The sequence below is a fragment of the Ischnura elegans genome, chromosome 6, assembly GCF_921293095.1.
Source record: "Ischnura elegans chromosome 6, ioIscEleg1.1, whole genome shotgun sequence".
Taxonomy (NCBI): Eukaryota; Metazoa; Arthropoda; class Insecta; order Odonata; family Coenagrionidae; genus Ischnura; species Ischnura elegans.
The window spans coordinates 123,117,585-123,137,756 of record NC_060251.1 but is presented as its reverse complement, the minus strand read 5'-3'; the positions used below and the strand labels follow the sequence as shown (position 1 = coordinate 123,137,756).

The 20,172-nt window shown below is 36.6% G+C and overlaps 1 protein-coding gene across 1 annotated transcript in view; it reads left to right on the top strand.

Moving 5' to 3' along the window:
• LOC124160099 (heparan-alpha-glucosaminide N-acetyltransferase-like) overlaps positions 1–11,076 on the top strand; it is a 47,327-nt gene extending 36,251 nt beyond the window's left edge. Inside the window, exon 12 of the mRNA XM_046535827.1 lies at positions 10,555–11,076. Within this exon, the coding sequence (XP_046391783.1) occupies positions 10,555–10,733 (179 nt within the window). The 3' untranslated portion in view covers positions 10,734–11,076. The remainder of the gene's footprint in view (positions 1–10,554) is intronic.
• Positions 11,077–20,172: the final 9,096 nt, after the last annotated feature.

Here is a 20,172-nt window from a genome sequence, read left to right as displayed (position 1 = left end):
TTACTACAAGGGAAAGGCCTAAGTATAGTCGAATTCACAGTTATAATAAAGATTAAATACTATGTTTATGAATCATGTAATATTTGGCCTTTTCAAATTCTCAAGCAGAAAAACCAACATGCTCATGCTCAGCCAGCAGGTTTTGATGTCTCCATGTTACAGTATTACTGCCTGCAGAAAATTGCCTTTTGATACACACTTGTGTGACTGGGCAAGTACTTTCCTACCAAAATTGCAAGATTTCGGAAACTGGAATTTTTATAAAAAACTATATCACCGATCTTTATGGATCTTGAGTCCTCATGGAACTCTAAGTGACTAAGCGAATGGACTAAAGAACAATTAGCTTTAGTTTTGTAGAGCCAAAAAAATCTATACTTCTCGCGTCATTTAATCAACCTTAAAAACTCTTGTTTTCTTTTAAGTTCAAGAAAGAAACTAAACGCTACAAATGAATATCACATCGGACGGACGCAGTAATACAAAAGACTAAAAGATGCCTTGTGATGTGAAAACCCCCTTTCCGCGCGACTCACCTCGGCGAAGGTGGAAAGGGAAAAAGGGTATCGGTTGTTGCCTTTCTCGGAAACAGTTCATTTTTCTCTCTCTTAAGCATGCTGACTTAATCTCTTCACTTTACTTCAATACCCGAGCCATATTTCTTATGCGTGGGATGGTTCTGAAAAATATCCCCTATGAAAAAATTGTATAAAACCTGTATAAAATTGTATAAAATTTTTGTATACATTCTGTATAGAATTATATACAAGTTGTATACAGTCTCTATACAGATTGTATAAAATCTCTATACAGATTTTATACAGTCTGTATACGTTATATACAAAAATGAGTGTATACAATTTGTATAAAAATATACATTTTATACAAATTATGTACAGGCTGTATAAGAGTTGTATATGGGCTGTATAAAATTGTATATGGGCTGAATAAGAATTGCATACGGATTGTATGAAAGAAGACCTACCCTATGAAAAAATTGTATAAAACCTGTATAAAATTGTATAAGATTTTTGTATACATTCTGTATAGAATGTTATACAAGTTGTATACAGTCTCAATACAGATTGTATAAAATCTCTATACAGATGTTATACAGTCTGTATACAAGTTATATACAAAAATGAGTGTACATATACAATTTGTATAAAAATATGCATTTTTACACAAATTACATACACGCTGTATTAGAATTGTACATGGGCTGTATAAGAATTAAACATGGGCAGCATAAGAATTGTACATGGGCTGTATACGGGCTGAATAAGAATTGTATACAAACTGTATGAAAGAAGACCTAGGAATACCTCATCCAAAATAGGTGGAGTAATACTACCCATTTTCTTCCTCATTTCATCTCAGGTCATAAGAATTTCAGGGAGAAAGGGTACATACCTTAATGTTTTCCGTAGGGGTGAAATTGTCTCTTCTTATCGCCAAAATACACCTCTTCTTCAATCCATGAAGATCTATAGGAAAGGTAAAAACTTGAACTTTGGGTCTAGTCCTGCAGGAGTTTCCTTCACATACCGGCATCACACACGAGAAAGGCATATTTAACAAAAATGCTTCACAAACAAGTTTCTGAAGCCCACCGAATGAAATTAAAGAATAACGGAAACTTCACTATTCACAAAAACTCTAATTTTCACCAACTTAACCACAAAAATCCAAGGAATACGGTGAAACATCATAAACCACGTAATCTCTAACGGCGATCCTGGGCGATCCTTCCGCGGGCTCTCTTTCTCGGTGGCTATGGCCCCATCGGCAAAAGAAAATAGTCCCACACCGGATTTGAATTTTTTTATCCAGAGTATCCAGAAACGAAATGACTACTGTGTCATATATTAAATCACGAGTTTTTAGGAAATTTGGGCGTATGTGATACAATTTTATCGCTTCATATGAATTTGTCAGTGTACTGTTTAAAACCTTAGTACCGCTTCGTACAAACGGGACACGGGGACACTATGGAGATATGGACGCCCGCTGGTGACATTGAATCTTCCAAGTGGCATTGAATGGCTAACATTGATGCATCTCCAAGAATCTTGTTTAAAACGCGATTCATGATCTTTAGAAGCAATTGAACTCTCGAATGTGGAACATTATTTTGGTCCCCTACTCAGTTGATTTTCAGACTTAGGTTTTTGGCGCCTGGGTTGAAAAATTTCCAAGTGGCATTGAATGACTAGCGTTGATGCATCTCCGAGAATCTTGTTTAAAACGCGATTCATGATCTTTAGAAGCAATTGAACTCTCGAATGTGGAACATTATTTTGGTCCCCTACTAAGTTGATTTTTGGACTTCGGTTTTTGAGGCCTACTTTGAATTGCTGTTATACAAATTGTATACATTGTGTACAAATTGTATACATTGTATACAAATTGTATACATTGTATACAAATTGTATATGCTGTATACAGCATGTGAATTAATAGTTTATACAATTTGTATACAATGTATACAAATTGTATACAACCTGTATAAACTGTATAGAAATTTTATACAGGTTTTATACAATTTTTTCATAGGGGATCCAATCCTTTGTATTTTCACTCGAGTAATGTCGGTCAAGTCGATCTATACATAACCCTTTTTAACACCCTCATTTTAAAGTTTTAAGTCAATGAAGACGATTATCCGTGCTTTAAATGACGATTTTCAAGACTAAAGTTTTAAAAAAACTAGAAAAATCGCCTCAGTTACCGAGCCCCAGAGTTCCGCGGTGAGTAGCTCAGCCTTGACGCGCGATTGAAAAATCGCTCTTATTTCCTTCGTCACAAACGTTTTTTTTCCAAGATTTCTACTTAGTACTCTTTAGAAATCTCTACTTTATATTGTGGTTCAAATTTTCCAAGTTATATTTTTCGTAAACGAAAGATAATGTCTACTTTATGTCAAATTTCTAGTGAAAAACGGGTCGACCATTTTGCGTTGTAAAACCAGAGAGATGAAAGCCAAAATCTTCAAAAGTCGATAGAAGTATTGGCAAAGCACCACGTGAAAGGAATACTGCGTTTTTTATTCCATAAAAATCATACCAACGCAACACCACGTGGATAAATTTAAAAAATTTCGAGGATTAACGAGATCGCACATGGTTTTGAAAAGTTGGTCATGTTTGGGCCACTGTATCATCACTAAAGGGTCGTATTTATGTAAAATGGCATATAAATCTATATCTGGTAATGATTTATGAGTATTTACACTAAGTTTCAAGTCTCAATCCCCAAAAGGTGATTTTGGACTAATTAATTATTAACTAAGCTGGAATTCCAGCTTTCTCCGATTTCGGACCGGTGTACGCCGGGTCGGAAAACGATCGGCCGCCGCGGCTGGCGTATAGGTATTTGGCGCCCACTTCGACAACTATAGAGTATACAGCAAGCTGAAACTACCAGGCTAAGGCATTAGAATGACTTATCGGCTTTAAAAACTGTATAACTACAGGAGTTTCATGATAGCGCTTCCTGTCGGCAGATTGCTAGACCTACTAGTCTTGAAAGCTCTGTAACCGTAACTTACTTGACATTCGTAAAGCTACTCGAAATGCTGGAGTCGAGTACCACCGACTCGACTCGAACTTTCAAGTACTCGCACATCCCTGGAAGATAATGTGTTTTGTTATTACGATTACGCGGCGCAAAAATTCAAATGACTGTTGGAAACGCGGTCGTATATAAATTTGTTGTTTGAAGTACTACTGGAATCGGAATCGATTTTTCACCCTGGCAAGCACTCATTTTCGATTCCGGTTCTTGGCTGAGAATCGAGGAATCGAAGAATCGAACCGACCCATCACTAGTTTAAATTGTGAATATTAAAATATTGATGCATTTTCTTCTGTATAAATAAATAAATGTGTAAATAAGCCAAATAATTTACTTTTCCTGCTGCATTAACGGGAAAAGAAAGTTTTTTTTATATAAGCATGTTGGCTATAACTAGTGATTTTCCAGAGATCTTGGGAGTGGAATCCTTACTGTACAATCATTATTACTAAATTTTTATTATTGTGAAGCCAGGCCAAAGGGGTATGGTAACGTAAGACATAATGAATGATGTCGCAATTTTTTTGGTATAACGAAGTTACAAACCGAAGCTGCACAATGGGCTGAAATCAAAAAAAGCTGACATAAAATGATTTTTGTTCACTATTAATTTTGGAAAAAAAGGATTATATTTCATTATTACTGAATAATGTGTGAACACATTATTGAAATAATATTATTTTTAAATCATTTCTTTTGAGCAGGAGTCATCTGTCAAGTTAATTATGAGCAAACTTTGTTGTAATCAATCTTTTTTTATTAATTTATGATTTTGTTAAAAGTATCACTGTTTTTTGCCAATTTTTTACCTAATGCTGGCTCCAACTTGTACCCCTCCTATTTTTTCATGGTAAATCAAATTGGAGGCGGGAGGTTTCGCTCCCCGTGACCCGCAGTACACGGGGGAGGTTCTCAGGAACTTAGCGTGATACATATGTGAAGCAGTCCGTTTAAGAGACTGGATTTTCCCTAAATCTTGAGTGAAATTAACTCATATTTACTTATAATATGCTTTGCCCGTACGCCATGTACCCTTTTCTGATGGTTTTTCCATCGGGTCTTCGCGCAGAAGCCAGGTTCAGACGGAAATAAATCTAACAGTACGGCCCCCCCTCCCAAGATCTTTGTCCTCGGCGGCTACCCCTCAATGGACCCAGATTTGTTCTTTTACTTTGAACATGTGAAAATGTTCCCATTCCACAAATTGGATTTTCCCAAAATGTGCCGTCTAAGCTGCTGGCTCGCTCATTTCCAGCCGAATGTTCAGCATCACTCTCCCTTGAGTCTATTCCTTGTCGAAGTTTGTGCCGAAGGACATGCACAGTGCAGTTGCCCAGTTGTGGATACAACGAAAGTGACTCGCCAAGGTGTACATATCGATGGCTAAGTTCTAACAACAAGTATCTCAAAATTGACCGGTTTGAGACAGGTATTTAACACTTTCAATGCTGACCATGTAAAACTCAAAATTGACCCCCGGTGCGGCTGTCGTTTTTTAATGCAAAACGCATGCATGGGTGCCAAAAGAGCTGGGAAAAATAATGAAAAAATTTTCTTGGCCCTTATTTGTTAGCAATGAATTTTCTTATTTATGACGTGATATCAAGTCACGCGCACAGCAGGATAGAAACGTGATGCGGGTTGCATACTGTCGGCTTTTTCCCCGCACCACCGTTTTCTTTCAACTTTTTTTTCTGCGCTATGTATCCAAAAAAAATATGAAAAAAATGAATTTGTAATGTTCAACTGGTATCGCCATTGGTATTTTGCCCCTGGCATAGGGAAATTTTTGGCTTAGATGGATGTAATGCAAGTTATAAGTACAAGGAGTCGCCGTGAACAGCTGTTTGATTGTGATGGTAATTCTGGGCAAGATATTTCGGCTTATTCCTTGTACAAGTAATCCTAAGTATCGGGGTAGAGTTCTTTAATATTGAATAATTTTTACATTTTCTTCTGAAGCCACTATTCTCGTCACAAATTCCTTTACTCGTTTCATGTTTTCAGCTCCAATTCCTTTCTTCCCATACGACTACCCTTAAGTATTAGATATTTAACAAAAATGGTTTTCACATACCATTATGTATTCCCTTCACTGCAGGTGCTTGAGATGGGTGGCATTCCGCTTTCGAGATTATTTTCCGACAGTGTATTAGGGTGTCTCTTGACGTGCACCACTCCTGTCGGCTGCACTAAGGTTGTAGGGGGTACGGAGATGATGCGAGGGGTGAAAGTAAGATTTAGTCGGTCCACTTGTAAGAACTAGGAATAACTTTTTTGAAAGTTCCATCCGCACATCAAAAAGATGGGGAAGGTATGAGGAAAAATTTTGCTGATATGTGTCCTTTTTGGGACGTTGGGGTATAGACTCCGTTGCCGAAATAAAAATGGATGTGGAAACAGAAATAATCAACCCATAACTTCCTCATTACTATCTTCTGAACTCAAGCCAAAAATATATTTTTGCAATATGATGTTACAGAGTTAGAAATCAATGCATAAAAACTGGAACTAATAGTATTTGCAAGCAAATATCTTACAAGTAATCTTCATTTAGGCCACGTATCGCGGTTCTTACTACGAATATTCTGCGAAAATCTGAAAATGATGTAAATTTTTACCGCAATAATATTTTTTCATTTAGTGCATAATGGTCAATTCGAGTAAACCATTCAATAATACGTATTAGGAATAGATTTGCAGCGTCTCTGCCCCTTATTACTTACCCAATTACCGAAAGCAACAATGGCATTTTCTTTCTAATTACACGAGGGAAAGACTAATTCCATCGTGCTTGGAAATCTCTAGTTACTTCTTATTTATGTAAGAGCCCTAGTCTATTGAAAAAAGGAATCACATGACATGTAAAAAATATTATATTTACCCAAAACAAATTTAATACAATCGAAATGATGACCATTTTCAAATTATATATTACATACAACTACGTACAGTCATGTATGTTTTACCAATGTAGGAAATACCTCTCTCACAAATTTTATAACAATATATTTAACCTATAATACTATTGCAGTATATGATACAAAAATATTTAATACTATTTATGCCTTCTTATGAAAGAAAGAAAAAATCTCGGGACAGAGTAGAGGAGACCTAGCGGCTAATTTAGATATCTGCGGTCTCTTTCCTACGCCCATGAGTGCTTGCATCCCCTCCCTGCTTAGGAGTTGCACTGACAAACAAAGGAAGGGTGCAAAAGTTAGAGATATGTTACGATGCATAAATAAAATGTAATGGCATTTTCAAATTTACATTAAAGTTTAACTAATCACAGTACTTCATGTATCAATTGAATAAAACTCATTAACATCAGACAATAAAGGTTCGAAAAATACTAGGCTCGCAAAAAGAAAAAAAGGAAGGATGGAAGAAAATATCTATATTCTCGATAAACATTATTAAAACAGAATAAAAAATTAATAAAACACATAATTAAGTTCCAGATAGTAAATACTTATGATTTGTAAAATAAAACTCAAATAAAATTTGTCATACTCACGCTTTAATAGAAAGAAATGAAAATAATAGCATAAAATACAGGGGGGAAAATGAATGGAAATCGGCTTATCTGAAGATAAAAGAAAAAATTTCTCCCGATCCTCCCAATAAGTAATGACATTAAAAAAATAAAATTCAAGCAAAAAACAACTCTTGATTTGCAAATGTATGCTTCTTTTTCAGTTTTATGAATTTTCGGTTTTAATTTCAGTGTAATATTAAAATATAAATAGTTTCTTTTGCTCGCCTGAAAAGTTACTATTTTTGAGATACGTGTTGTTAGAACTTAGCCATCGATATGGTCTACACAAGGTCTAGCCAAATAAAAACAGATGAAATCATTCGCATTAGAGTTTTTACAAAAAACAACAGTTTTTGAAAGAAAGCAAGAAATTATGAACTTTGCTTGCATCCTTCATTCGAAAAGTGTAATTCGTGCGTAGGTTTCCGCTGCGTTGTTCACGATGACTGCTAATTTTCGGGTTCTCGTTCAACCTTCGACCTGAAGACGAAAGCAGGATGGCTTTCGAAACTGTTGTCAACCATAAACGACAGACGCGGCTGGAGAACCCGAAAATTAGCAGTCGTTCGAAAAGTGTTTTTTCATTAATACGTATTTTCGATTATTTACGATTAAAACGGCCAATAACATTTCCTGCCGCTGTGTAAAAATATCTCCCAAATATCTTCGAGTTGGCTAACAATTATTAATCGGCAATCCTATTAGAGTGTAAAATCCTTTTCAAGGAATTCTGGAAGACGTAATTACCCGCTTCTCAGCAATTTTGCTGTATCCACTGGGCTTTTAGTAAATGGTATGGTTTTCTCTTATTACTGCCATAAACTGATTTTATCACAGCTACTTGGTTTTTGTATAAACTGTGGATGATTCTTCTGTCATTATAAAGAACCCCAATATCCTTTAGGATTCCGAGCATTGTGCTCCAATCCACGTTGTCAAATGCTTTCTCTAAATCCACAAACGCAACAAATGTTGGCTTGTTCTTTTCCATTCTCTTCTCTATGAGCAGTCTTAGGGCCAATATTGCTTCCCTTGTGCCTTTGTTTTTTCTGAATCCAAATTGGTCCTCATCCAAGTACTCTTCTGCTTTTCGTTCTATTCTTCTATAAACGATCCTTGTCAGTATCTTTGACGCATGTGTAGTAAGGCTTATGGTCCTAAAATCTTCGCACTTCTCCGCTCTTTTCTTCTTAGGAATAGGAATTATAATGTTCCCCTCGAAATCCTTTGGTATCTCACCTGTCGTATACATTTCACTAATGATTTTGTATTGCTGGTTCAACGTCTTCTCTCCTGAATTTTTCATTAGTGCTGCAGGAATGTCATCAATGCCAGACGCTTATTTATACTGAGGTCTCTTACAGCCGCATCAAATTCCGATCTTAAAATTGGGGCTCCCATGTCATTGGCATCCACTTCCCTCTCGTTTTCGATAGCATTCGTTCTGAGGCTGCTTCCTTTGTAGAAATCTTCCAGATATTCCTTCCATCTCTTCCCTTTTTCTTCGTTTTCAATCAATAGTTCTCCGTTTTTGTCCCTAAGGGTATTACATCTTTCCTTAAAGTGGTTCCTCACTATCCTATTAGCGGCCTCTACTTTTCCATGTTTAAGATTGTTTTGCACGTCTTCGCAAATGCTTTTCATCCACGTTTCTCTAGCCTTCCGCGCTTTACGACATATTTCGTTCCTTATTCTCTTGTAACGATTCTGTCCTTCCTCTGTTATCGCAGCCTTGTATTTTCTTCTTTCTTCAATGAGATCTAAGACTTCCTGCGTGATCCATGGTTTTTTCATAACGACTCTTCTTTTACCAAGAACTTCCTCCGCTGCTACCTGCAGACCACTTCTAATGGTTTTCCAACTCTCTTTCACTGATTTATTGGTCGTATCCTCCCCTATTTTATTTTCTACAGCCTATTTAAAAGCCAGTTGATGCTGAACCTCCCTCAATTTTTCAACCTGCCATATGTTTTTCACGGCTTTCTTCAACTTTTTAAATTTAAGGTGGCATTTCATCATAACTAAGTTATGGTCACTATCGATATCTGCCCCTGGATAACTTTTGCTGTCCTTCACCTGGTTCCTGAATCTTTGTTTCACTAGAATGTAGTCGATTTGGAATCTTCTACGGTCTCCTTGCATCTTCCACGTGTATCTTCTTCACAGGGGATTTTTGAATAAAGTGTTGGCAACCACTAGCCTGTGCTCCATGCAGAATTCAAGTAGCCTTTCTCCTCTTTCATTTCGGTCACCCAACCCATATTTCCCAGTTATTATTCCGTCTTGACCTTCGCTGACGACGGCGTTCCAGTCACCTAAAATAATAAGATTTTCTTCCCCTCTTACCTGCTTGATAACTTCCGCTATATCTTGGTAGACATCTTCTACTTCTTCGTCTTCATAATCTGATGTAGGCATGAAAACTTTTACCACTACAGTAGCTACGGGTTTAGTATCTATCTTCACCATTACTATCCTTTCATTAAACTGCAGGTAGCTTTTAACACGCATCCCGGTGCTCTTTCTAAGCATTATGCCTACTCCAGCATTACCATTTAGCGATCCCGTGTGTATCATTCTGTAGCTTCCACTCCAAAAGTCTCCTTCCTAGAAAAACATATCAGACAAGTGTTTATAATTGCCACAACCCATGACCTTTTCAACAAGGTTCTGCTCACATCAGATCTATTTATTTCTTGTTCCAGGGGGGGGGTTCAGCTTAAAAAATAAAAAAAATACTGGAGGAAGTGAAAAATCTTCTGATGTAAGACGGAAATGTTATGAAATATGAGGAGTCTTTATCTTCTGACTCAGAATAGGCATTAAAGTGGCATGCCTCAGTTTTTGAGCAATTGACAATTAAAATATTTGTCAATGGTTTTTTTAATTATTACACTTCGATGACCGAAGTTTCAAGTTTAAATACCTAATAACAATTTTTATTAATCATTTACCGCATTTGGAGCTATTTTAAACCTTTAACGCTGTAAACATAATAATTAGAAGAAATTTCATCTTTCCACTGCTGTTCCTATATCAAAATATTCTGACCTGCCTCTGGAAACTATGCTTCCCGCATCACTTTTAACTATTTTTAATTGATATTGGCCTGCTAAGCAATATCGTGGACTGCATCGCCCTAAATAAGGTTCATTGCATCTTTGCAATACGCTCATTGTAAACATTTTCATTAGTTTAGCATTACGTAGACAGTAGCAATTTTTGGCCAGGTTTTTTTTTTCGATTTCAACCCACTTTGTTGTTGTGGTCCCAATAGTCCCTAAAAACGTTAAAAGCAAAGCAAAGATATGCTCAGAATGGGATGTCTACAAACTGCAAAGTTTTTCTCTGAGCTCTATGCCCTAGAATCTCAGAATTTCTGAGCAATCACTGGTTGAAAAGTGTCAAGCAAACTGACTCTGTGTTCTTTGCTTCAGGATTGAACCCACTTCTGCTTTACGTCGGCCATTGCCTCACCAAGGGCATGTTCCCGTGGTTCTGGGAGCCAGTGGTCAACTCCCACGCAGAGCTGCTGTCGATGAACGTGTGGGCAACCGCCCTCTGGCTCCTCATCTCGTTCTGTCTCTCCCACTACAACCTCCGTGTTTCTCTATAGTTTCTCTCGTGTGCATCTTCACCGTACGTGCCTCCACCATTTGTTGGTTTTTGCCAACAGAAACTTCCTTATAGCAACAAGAATATTTTCCCTGCATATTTTTGTGTGACTACCTATGGACTGAATAAAGAGTGATATTTAATGTATTTATTATGAAAGTGCAGGCGTTTTTGCTGCTTCAGTATTTTTTAAAGAATTCTGCAGAGGAAGCCCTTATTTTGCATCCCATCTTCTTCCTCTAACTCTTTTTTAATGATCTGCTATTTTTAGTGGCAATTAATGCCATTAATAATGTATGTTTTATCCCATTCATTAATTTTTAATAAATGGTATTAATTCAGCATGTATTTCTTTATGTCCAGTTTTCTCACCGAACTTTTCTGTTGTCCTCTACCAGCTTGTATAGGGTGGGGCCAAATGGACTTTCTACGGACTCATGACGTAATAAATATATACTTGTCCTAGGATACGAAAAATTGATACCTCTACAGCACAAAATAATGCATAAGTTTTTGAATTTTGTGATGGAAAATTATCTTTGATTTTAACCTGATATTTAAAAACAAAATGTCTTAGAATAACTCTAGCTACATTTCAGCCCATCAAGTTAATTTTTTAATTAATTCATCATCATGGCTCATTTGTCAGTAATATAATAGCTCGTTTTGTTAAATTTATTTAAACACTGTGGGTTACTTTTAGGTTTTTACATTGATATTGTGTGAAATATGTAACAGGATTTTCTCATATTTTGCTATTGTAATTGTACTATTATTTACATACTGTGATACAACAAATACAGAAGGTGACAATATAGAGAATATTGGCACTTTTGAGTTCAGAGCATTATAAAATTTATTGCTACCTAATTAAAATGCTAACGCATTCCAAAGATGGTACAGGGGAGCAAACGCCAGGTAAACCCACGGGAATAGTGCCTTGTGATAAAGTGTTTTCGGTACCGGTCTCAGACTCCAGCGTTAACAGAAATTGTGTAAGCTCTGATGCTACTTCTGTCCCGGTTTCCGATGGTGGTGCTATGATTTCAACCGTGTCTGAAGACGGGTACATCCGTGTCTCAAACAAACGTAAACGTCATAATCCATTAGCCATAGGCACATCTGATAAAAAATGTGCCCTCGAGGGAGTTCCGCGACCTTCTCATTTGCACGTGTGGAACTTCCAACCAGATACCTCGGCGGAATCTGTCAAGGAGTATGTGATATCTGAAATTTCGGACGTAAATGCATCCTTGGACATAGAAATTGAAAAACTCAAGGTTACTCGTGGCAAATATGCATCCTTCCATGTTTCTGTGAATTGTGAACTTCGTGAAACTCTGATAGAGCCTTCTTTCTGGCTGGAGAATGTTGTTGTTGATAATTATTCTTTTCGGAAACCACGCCTCACAACGCCGGAAGGCTAGTGTATACTATGATGCTGCTTCTAAATTGAACGTTTATTACCAAAATGTGCAATCTCTACGGAATAAACTTCATGATCTTTGTGTCCAGTTGGAATCTGATTTCGCCAATTTCAATGTTTTATGTTTAACGGAACATTGGTTGAAGCCAGATGAGATTAGCTTTGCTTGTGTTTCTGGTTTTTATTTTGGGAATTACTCCTGCAGAACTGATATGAAAAATGGTGGAACGTGTATATTAATTAGAAATGGTATTCCTTCCCAAGCAATTAATACTAAAAATGTGACTCCTATGGACAAACATCTCGAATTCTCGATCGTAAAGTTGACGTCATTCAATGTCGTTTTTGTTTGTATATATCGTTCGCCAACTGGGGATATTAACCTTTTCGTACACAATTTGACGATACTACTTGAATCACTTCTGAAAAAACAAGAATCCTTGGCTATATGTGGTGATTTTAACATCGATTTCTCAAACGAAGGATGTCACAAGGTTAGAAAAGTAGTAAACCTTTTGAACAGTTTTAACTTATCGCACTGCATCACGTCCCCCACCAGGATATCAAAATACAAAGAATCTGTCTTGGATCAAATTATAACCAACATTGAAATAAGTAATTTGTCAGTTAACATCTTTGACCCTGGTTTCTCAGATCATAAAGCCATTAACGTAGAAATAAACTGTGATCTAATAAACCACCCACAGGCCTTTTGGATGCAAGCGGTGGTATAACGATGAAAAATTGCATCTGTTTGGTTTTTTGCTGCAAAATGAAAACTGGGAGGAGATCTACCATGCAGATTCGTTCGAAACAAAATTGAGGCTTTCCTAAGTAAATATCAGTATATGTTTGAGACTATTTTCCTGAAGAAATTATGTCGAATAAATAATTGTAGGTCAAAAAAGGATAGTTGGCTAACATCTGAAATAATTCACCTGAGCAGAGATAAAAGAGAGTTATACTCTAAATACAAGTGGTGCAATAATTGTGAAAATAGAACACAATACTTACTCTTTGCCAAATACGTCAGGAAAAGGGTTCAGTTCTCCAAATTATCATACAATAATAAGATACTGGAAAATTCTACCAACAAAATGAAAACAAAATTGGTCAATTATAAACAGGGAAAGCAATAAAAAGTCAGCATTCCAACATAGCAATATCTCTTTAATAGAAGGGATTACACTACTGAATATTATGCTTGATTTATAAAGCAATGGGTGTAAGAAAGCCTCTCACCAAATTTTACCGTTGAGCGCTGAATAATTTCGCCCCTAGAAGAGTTTGAAGTTTCAACTTGAATTCCGCGCCAAAAACGTATTTCTCAGGCGACGCCATGTTGATGACGTGTGAACCTCATGATGTCTGCATTGCTTGCATAGGAGTGCATCATCGCAGGCGTTATTTCGAGTATAAATAAATGGCAGATGAAACGGAGAATTTTGAATGAGTGGGAGGAAACCTGACGTGTACTGTTGTGTGCCTAATGTGAATCTACCTCTCGTTAAACACAAGAAAAGTATTTTTTTGCTGTGCCAAACAACCCAGACCGAGGAAGGCGGTGGTACGACGCTGCACGGAGACAGCATATTCCTTCAGAGATGGGCTGTTATAGAATTTGTGAGGGCCATTTTAATGTAAGTCTTTTCTGCTTCTCAATGGGATTTAGTTTCCATTACTCCTTTTGTTGTCTTTGGCCACACATCGCAAAAGTTCGTATGTGCTTAAATACATACGCGCTCAACGGGAAATTTTACTTTTTAAATGCAAATATATCATTATGTTGTTTTTAAATTTTGTGTTTAAATTTATGTTGGATTTAATGATTATTTCGTGTGCATCTACTACATATTTGCCCTGGTTTTCACTCTTTGTTTCTATCTTACGCATTAAAAGCCAACTATTGTAACGGAAAGTGTCTTCGACGCTCACCTGGTGATGTGTCAAATAGTACAAAGTAATACATCATAATCACAAATTTGTACTCCAGGAAATACTACGATATCGTATTACTCACAACAAGCAGAAATAAGCACATTTGAGTCACGGTGCCGCCTGGTTTATAAATAGAAGCACAAATAGTAAATAATAACTTTTCTTTCTTTTTTAACTTTTCTAATCTTACAGCAAAACCGAGAAACCAAAGGCAAATGCGCACTGAATGAATACTAGCAAATAGTTTGAACTATCATCAATCGAAAAAGAATAATAGTCAAATTATACAATGTAATGTGTGACTCCTCTCGCTAGACTTCAAACTGTACGTTAATGCCGACGTCATTATTCTATCCACAATTTTTTTCCTAATTTATAAAATTTGCATTAGCTTCAATGAAAGCGTATTAGCAATGACAGCGAAATTACGAATACATAAAACCTGAAAATAAGAAAGAAAACGAGAGAAAAAGCTGAAAAAATTATGAAAGACAGTCCCGATACCTCAACCTTTACTAGCACAGTTCAAATCGATGGACACTTGGCCGCCTCGGTAACATAAAATTACTCAAAAAGTACGTATTATAAAAAGTAAGGGTGAAAACCGGTTCAAGTATACAGTAAATGCATACGAAATAATCATTACATCCTGCATAAATAGAAGCGGAATGATAAATTTGCAGTATAAAATAATTTATCCCTTTGAGTGCAAATATATATTCACTCACAAGCGGAATGTTAGTGGAGCACAGCAGAAAACTACGAAAGTAGTACAGGATACTAAATTTTCTTGAGAAGCAGAAGTGGTGCCACAAACTTTGTCCTAAAACTTTTGAAAGTGACTGTACGTGTTGCTCAGATGTAAATATAAGGGAACTAACGAATATTTTCGCGTAAAAATTCCCATCTCTGAGTTACTCTATTATTTTGATGACAACTGCTTACTATTTTTATAGAACGAAACTGACTTGAAGAATTATCAGGAGCACAGTTGACCAAAGCGAGGCCTCTGCTTTGAAAATGCTGTTCCAACGAAATTTGAATGCTAATCCTAAAAGAAACGGAGAGAACCCCGAACTCCCTCACTTCAGAGAGCAAGAAAACAGCTATAACTATAGCACATTTTTTAATTTATTTCATAATTTACATCCGGAAATTAAAAACCATTAATAAGTAAAGGAATTTACGATGGTATGTCCACAAATTAAAGCATCCACTATAATTGCCGTGATTGCTGTCTCTATCAAAACTTTAAACATTTCATCTTAAGAAGTTTCATTTCAATGAAATGATTCGTTTTAAGACAAAAAAATTGTTCATCGAGCCTCAGTTGATAATGTCAGTACATTTCGATAATCAGCCAGAACAAAATTAACGTTTTTTTCACCATGATGATACACTTCAGGCCACTATTTCCACGAACCCAATGTTTTTACGGCTTCTTCAAGCGTTACTCCCGCGGCATTCATGAGGTTCACACGTCACACGGCGTCAGCCAATAGAAATACGTTTCGCGTCGTGGGCGTGGCCAAAGCTCCTAGCGGACTTTTAAAGCTACTTATCTCGGTTAAAAATCGAATTTGAGCTCTGAAATATGGCGTGTGTGTTTTTCATTCATATCTTTTTGGTTTAAAATAACGAAATTCAATTTCTAATTTTGAGTGTTGCCTCCTATTGACTCTAGTGGCTTGGAAACTAACCCTTGTAATGTATCCAATATTTTGAACAACCACTTCATTGAAATACCTGAAAAAATCCTACAGTCTTTTAACAATACTCACAAAACTACAACCTATCTTAACAAATCTACCAATTTCAAACAGTGTAATTCTCATTTTCTCCATCCTGTCACCCCTCAGGAAATCCTGCAAATTGGAATGTCTTTCCAAAATAAATTATCCTCTGGCTTTGATGACATTCCAGACAAGATAATTAAGTTTTCTATTCCTTTTATAACTTCTGTACTTACCTACCTAGGAAACCTATCTATATCAGAGGGTAATTTTCCCCAACAGCTTAGAACGAGTATAGTATATCCACTTTTTAAAAAAGGGAAAAAATGATCCTGACAATTACAGACCTATTACTCTTCTCTCAGACTTATCAAAGATTTTTGAAAAAATTATGCACAGACGTCTCATCAATTTCCTAGACAAAAATGCAACCATCACTTCTTCTCAGTTTGGCTTTAGACAAAATAAGTCAACCACTGATGCATTGTATGAGTTTCTTAATGATACTTTAAACAGTATTGATGACAAAAATCAAACTTTGGGACTCTACATAGATCTGACAAAAGCTTTTGATACAGTAAAACATGATTTGCTGCTTGAACGATTAACAAAATATGGCATAACTGGACTTGCACACAATGGGATAAAATCATATCTAACTGACAGAAAGCAAATGACTTAAATTTCTTACTATGATGCCCGTTCCAACTTTATTAAAATGTTTTCTTCAAGCTCAAAAATTGTGAAACATGGTGTCCCTCAAGGCTCAATCCTTGGGCCTTTACTATTTAATCTGTATGTAAATGACTTGCCGGATAATCTTCCTTATGTAAAAACTACTTTGTATGCTGATGACACCAGTTTATTAATACAGGCCCAAAACTACCTTTCTTTACAAGAAAAAATAACTAGAACGACTGATGGTCTTCAAGAATGGCTTCAAGAGAATATGCTCTCTGTTAACCTAAAGAAGTCAGTTTGTATTAATTTTAATTGTCATTTTCAACCAAATGTAAAAATAATGAACTCGGATCTTTCTTTTGTAAATAATGTAAGTTTTCTTGGTGTAGTTGTTGACAAATCCATGAAATGGAGTCCACATATTGAAGGGCTAAAATTAAAGTTATCCCGTGTTGTATTCCAAATTAGATACCTGAGAGCCAGTACCTCTTTAAATATTCTAAAATGCTTGTATTTTGCTAATTTTCAGTCTCTTATTTCCTACGGAATTATTTTCTGGGGGAATAGTAACCACTGCTCTGAGATCTTTACGATTCAGAAAAAAATTTTGCGAACCATGTTACGATTACCTTACAGAGAATCATGCAGAATTCACTTTAAAAATCAAAAAATATTGACTTTATCCTCTTTATACATCCTTAATATATGTACTGGTATTTATAAAAAGAAACATAAATTTTTTTGTTAAAAACAACGAGTACCGTAGCTATAAAACTAGATCTAGTGATAAACTACATGTCTTAACTAGAAATACAAAACTATGCAGTGATGGTCCGTACCATAATGGAAAAAAATTGTACAACATTCTACCCCAGAGTATCAGGAATATCACATCCCTTGGGCAATATAAAAGGAAAGTAAAAACCTTATTACTCAGTGAAGTTTTTTATACTGTTGATGAATTCTCTTTTTTTCTAAAAACCCAAAAGGAATTGTAATTTGTAAAATTGTAAATTAGTAAAAACTTGCAAATATTATCATTCACAAAACCTACTTATAAATTGTATACTGTTGTAATTTTGCAATTTTGCATGTTTGTATTTGCCAACGTGAAAAGTTCAAATCCTACGGAATATGAACATTGAATCTCTGTATTTTAAGGAGTAGATATAATATGACAAAGCCTATGTCTACATCATGTAAGACCTAGCAGGTGAATAAAATTTCTATTCTATTCTATTGCATTCAACTTTTATCCCGGCATTTGGCTACCATACAAGTTATTTTTCTCACCTGTGAGAGCTGTAAACTGCTACTACTCCCAATCTACTACACCCAATGCAATGCGCCGTAATCTTTGTATCATCTTTTCTTGAACAAAATTAGCTACGCATTGATCTACTTGGGATAAGGAAAAATATCTAATTAAAAAGATCATACACCCAATGCAATGCGCCTGCTATACCTGACAATACGAAAGGAACTGCAAGTATTAAACTACGAAGGTTATTTTGTAAACAGGCTATGACCCTTGTTTTTCTTTATTGTCACTAAGCGATAGAGGGTGTCACACTTCACACTGGGTTCAATGACATCTGTTCAGATTATGCACAAAGTGAGAGTTCCTCTACGCCACACCGCGTCGCATCGGCCAAATCGAAAGGTGCCAAATTTGAAATTTTTGAATGCTCGTATCTCTGAAAATTCGTAAATCGAATGTGCGTAGGAAGAGGACTAACTGTATGTCCAATTTACGAGTGTTAATGAGTGGGTCACCAAAATTCCACAGGAATGAAGCTTATTGTATGACATTGCGTGTAAACTGAATAAAGAACCATAATTGACACTCTCGGGCACAGTACACAAAAAGAACTTAAACGTGGCATGATTATTGAAACTTAGTGGAGTGAATATCCACCTAAATGCCATTGCTTGTGCGTGGAACTTTGTAATGAAGTTCATTTTTTAACCACCAAGACCGAAACTGAGGTTCATAATTTCGTGAAAATTAAAATTTCGTTATAACGTTTCTTTGGATTGGCCTTTTCGTCAAGACCAATGATTTTCTTTGTAATAACGTTGTTCGTATTAACGAGAGTCTACTGTATTATGAAGTGCCGCCTTTTTTCCAGTCCCACTGACTTCGTATAATCGAGAGTTTACTGTACATAGATTTTATCCTGCGGGCACACGCATTTGAAAATGTTGCTTGATGGACAGCATCGTTGAGTATGACAGATAGAGTGATGCAAAACCAATGGAGACAGAGAAAACTTCAAGTCAATTTGAATGTATTTTCCACGAACACAATGTTAAACCCAGCTATGTCTCAAACAGCAAACTTAAATTTTTCCTTGGAAACCCCAAAGACCCAATATTTCTGCCTTAAATGCCTCATCCACGGACCGAGAATTTGACAACATTTAGACTGTGAAAACTTTGAAAAAAACCGTGAGTTTTATGATTTAGTTAGAGTGGGAACCCTGTGATCGCTTTGCATTTGGGATGGGCCATGATTGGTGTTTGTAATGATCATGGGTAAGAGGCAGGGATGGTCGGATCGGATGCATTGGATCCAAGTATCTGCAGATACATATTGCCCTTCACTGGATACATCAGGTCCAAAGTTGTGGAAAGCATAGGATCTGGATCCAAATTTTTAAATTAAAGCTTCCGTGAATGCAATGCCCCATAAGAGTGGAAAGAGTTCCGATGCTCTCTTCACATGCACCACTTCACTGCAATGCTTCTCCTAATCATGAACGTTTTTGTTTCAAAAGCTCTTGCAGGGTTTACGTAACAGAATTTCAGCCATAGAAAATTTTAGAGCAAAATACAACAGGCACGTGGAGTGAATCTTGCTTGTCAAGAGATTGAACTACCATAGTGGCAGGCTTGGCACCGTAGGATGATTCACGTCACGTCAAAAGTAACTATGTCGCAGATATCACAAAACCTTTAACCTCCTCCATCAGTCCTCAGCCCATACCTTTGACATTATTTTTTCCTATCCGAAGCTGAACAGGCTATCATTAGCTTTAAAGGAAAATATCAAGTTACATGAGAATAATGGAAACTTTACTTCCCTCCCCCATCTCACCGACTGACCTTTTTCAGCCTACACGAGAAATAAGCGTAGCATGAGCACACTCACACAAGTCAAGACAGATTGGAAACTCAAACTGCATAGGCACATAACATAGCTCGCTCAGCTTCACCTTGAAGCCAACGATGTCACCAAGTTGTTTGATTGGACGTGTTGGTCCCCTGGCTCCCTCGTTCTTACACTCGTTGCGTGTGCAAAGATTGAGCGTGTGCGTTCCGTCCCATCCACTTCTCCTTTATGTGCGTCTGCTGCCCAACCCCTTGCTGAGCAGTCATCTCATTCTGTTGAAGTTCGTCACAGATAATGTCTACATCGCCCTTAATTGTGGTGCAGATTGTGCAGTTGCATTTTAAGTTAATGATAACCTATACTTACACAAAGGTCTTCCAAAGTGTGAAACATATCTATTTGGATAGGGAGAACTCAATGAATGTCATGTGTGTGCACTCTGGAATGCAACTATTGCAGGGAAGCACAAGCGATGAAATTCGGGGAGTGAGGTAGAGTCAAAATTCAGGGGAAACATGTATGAGGAAAATGTTAATTTGTGTAATCT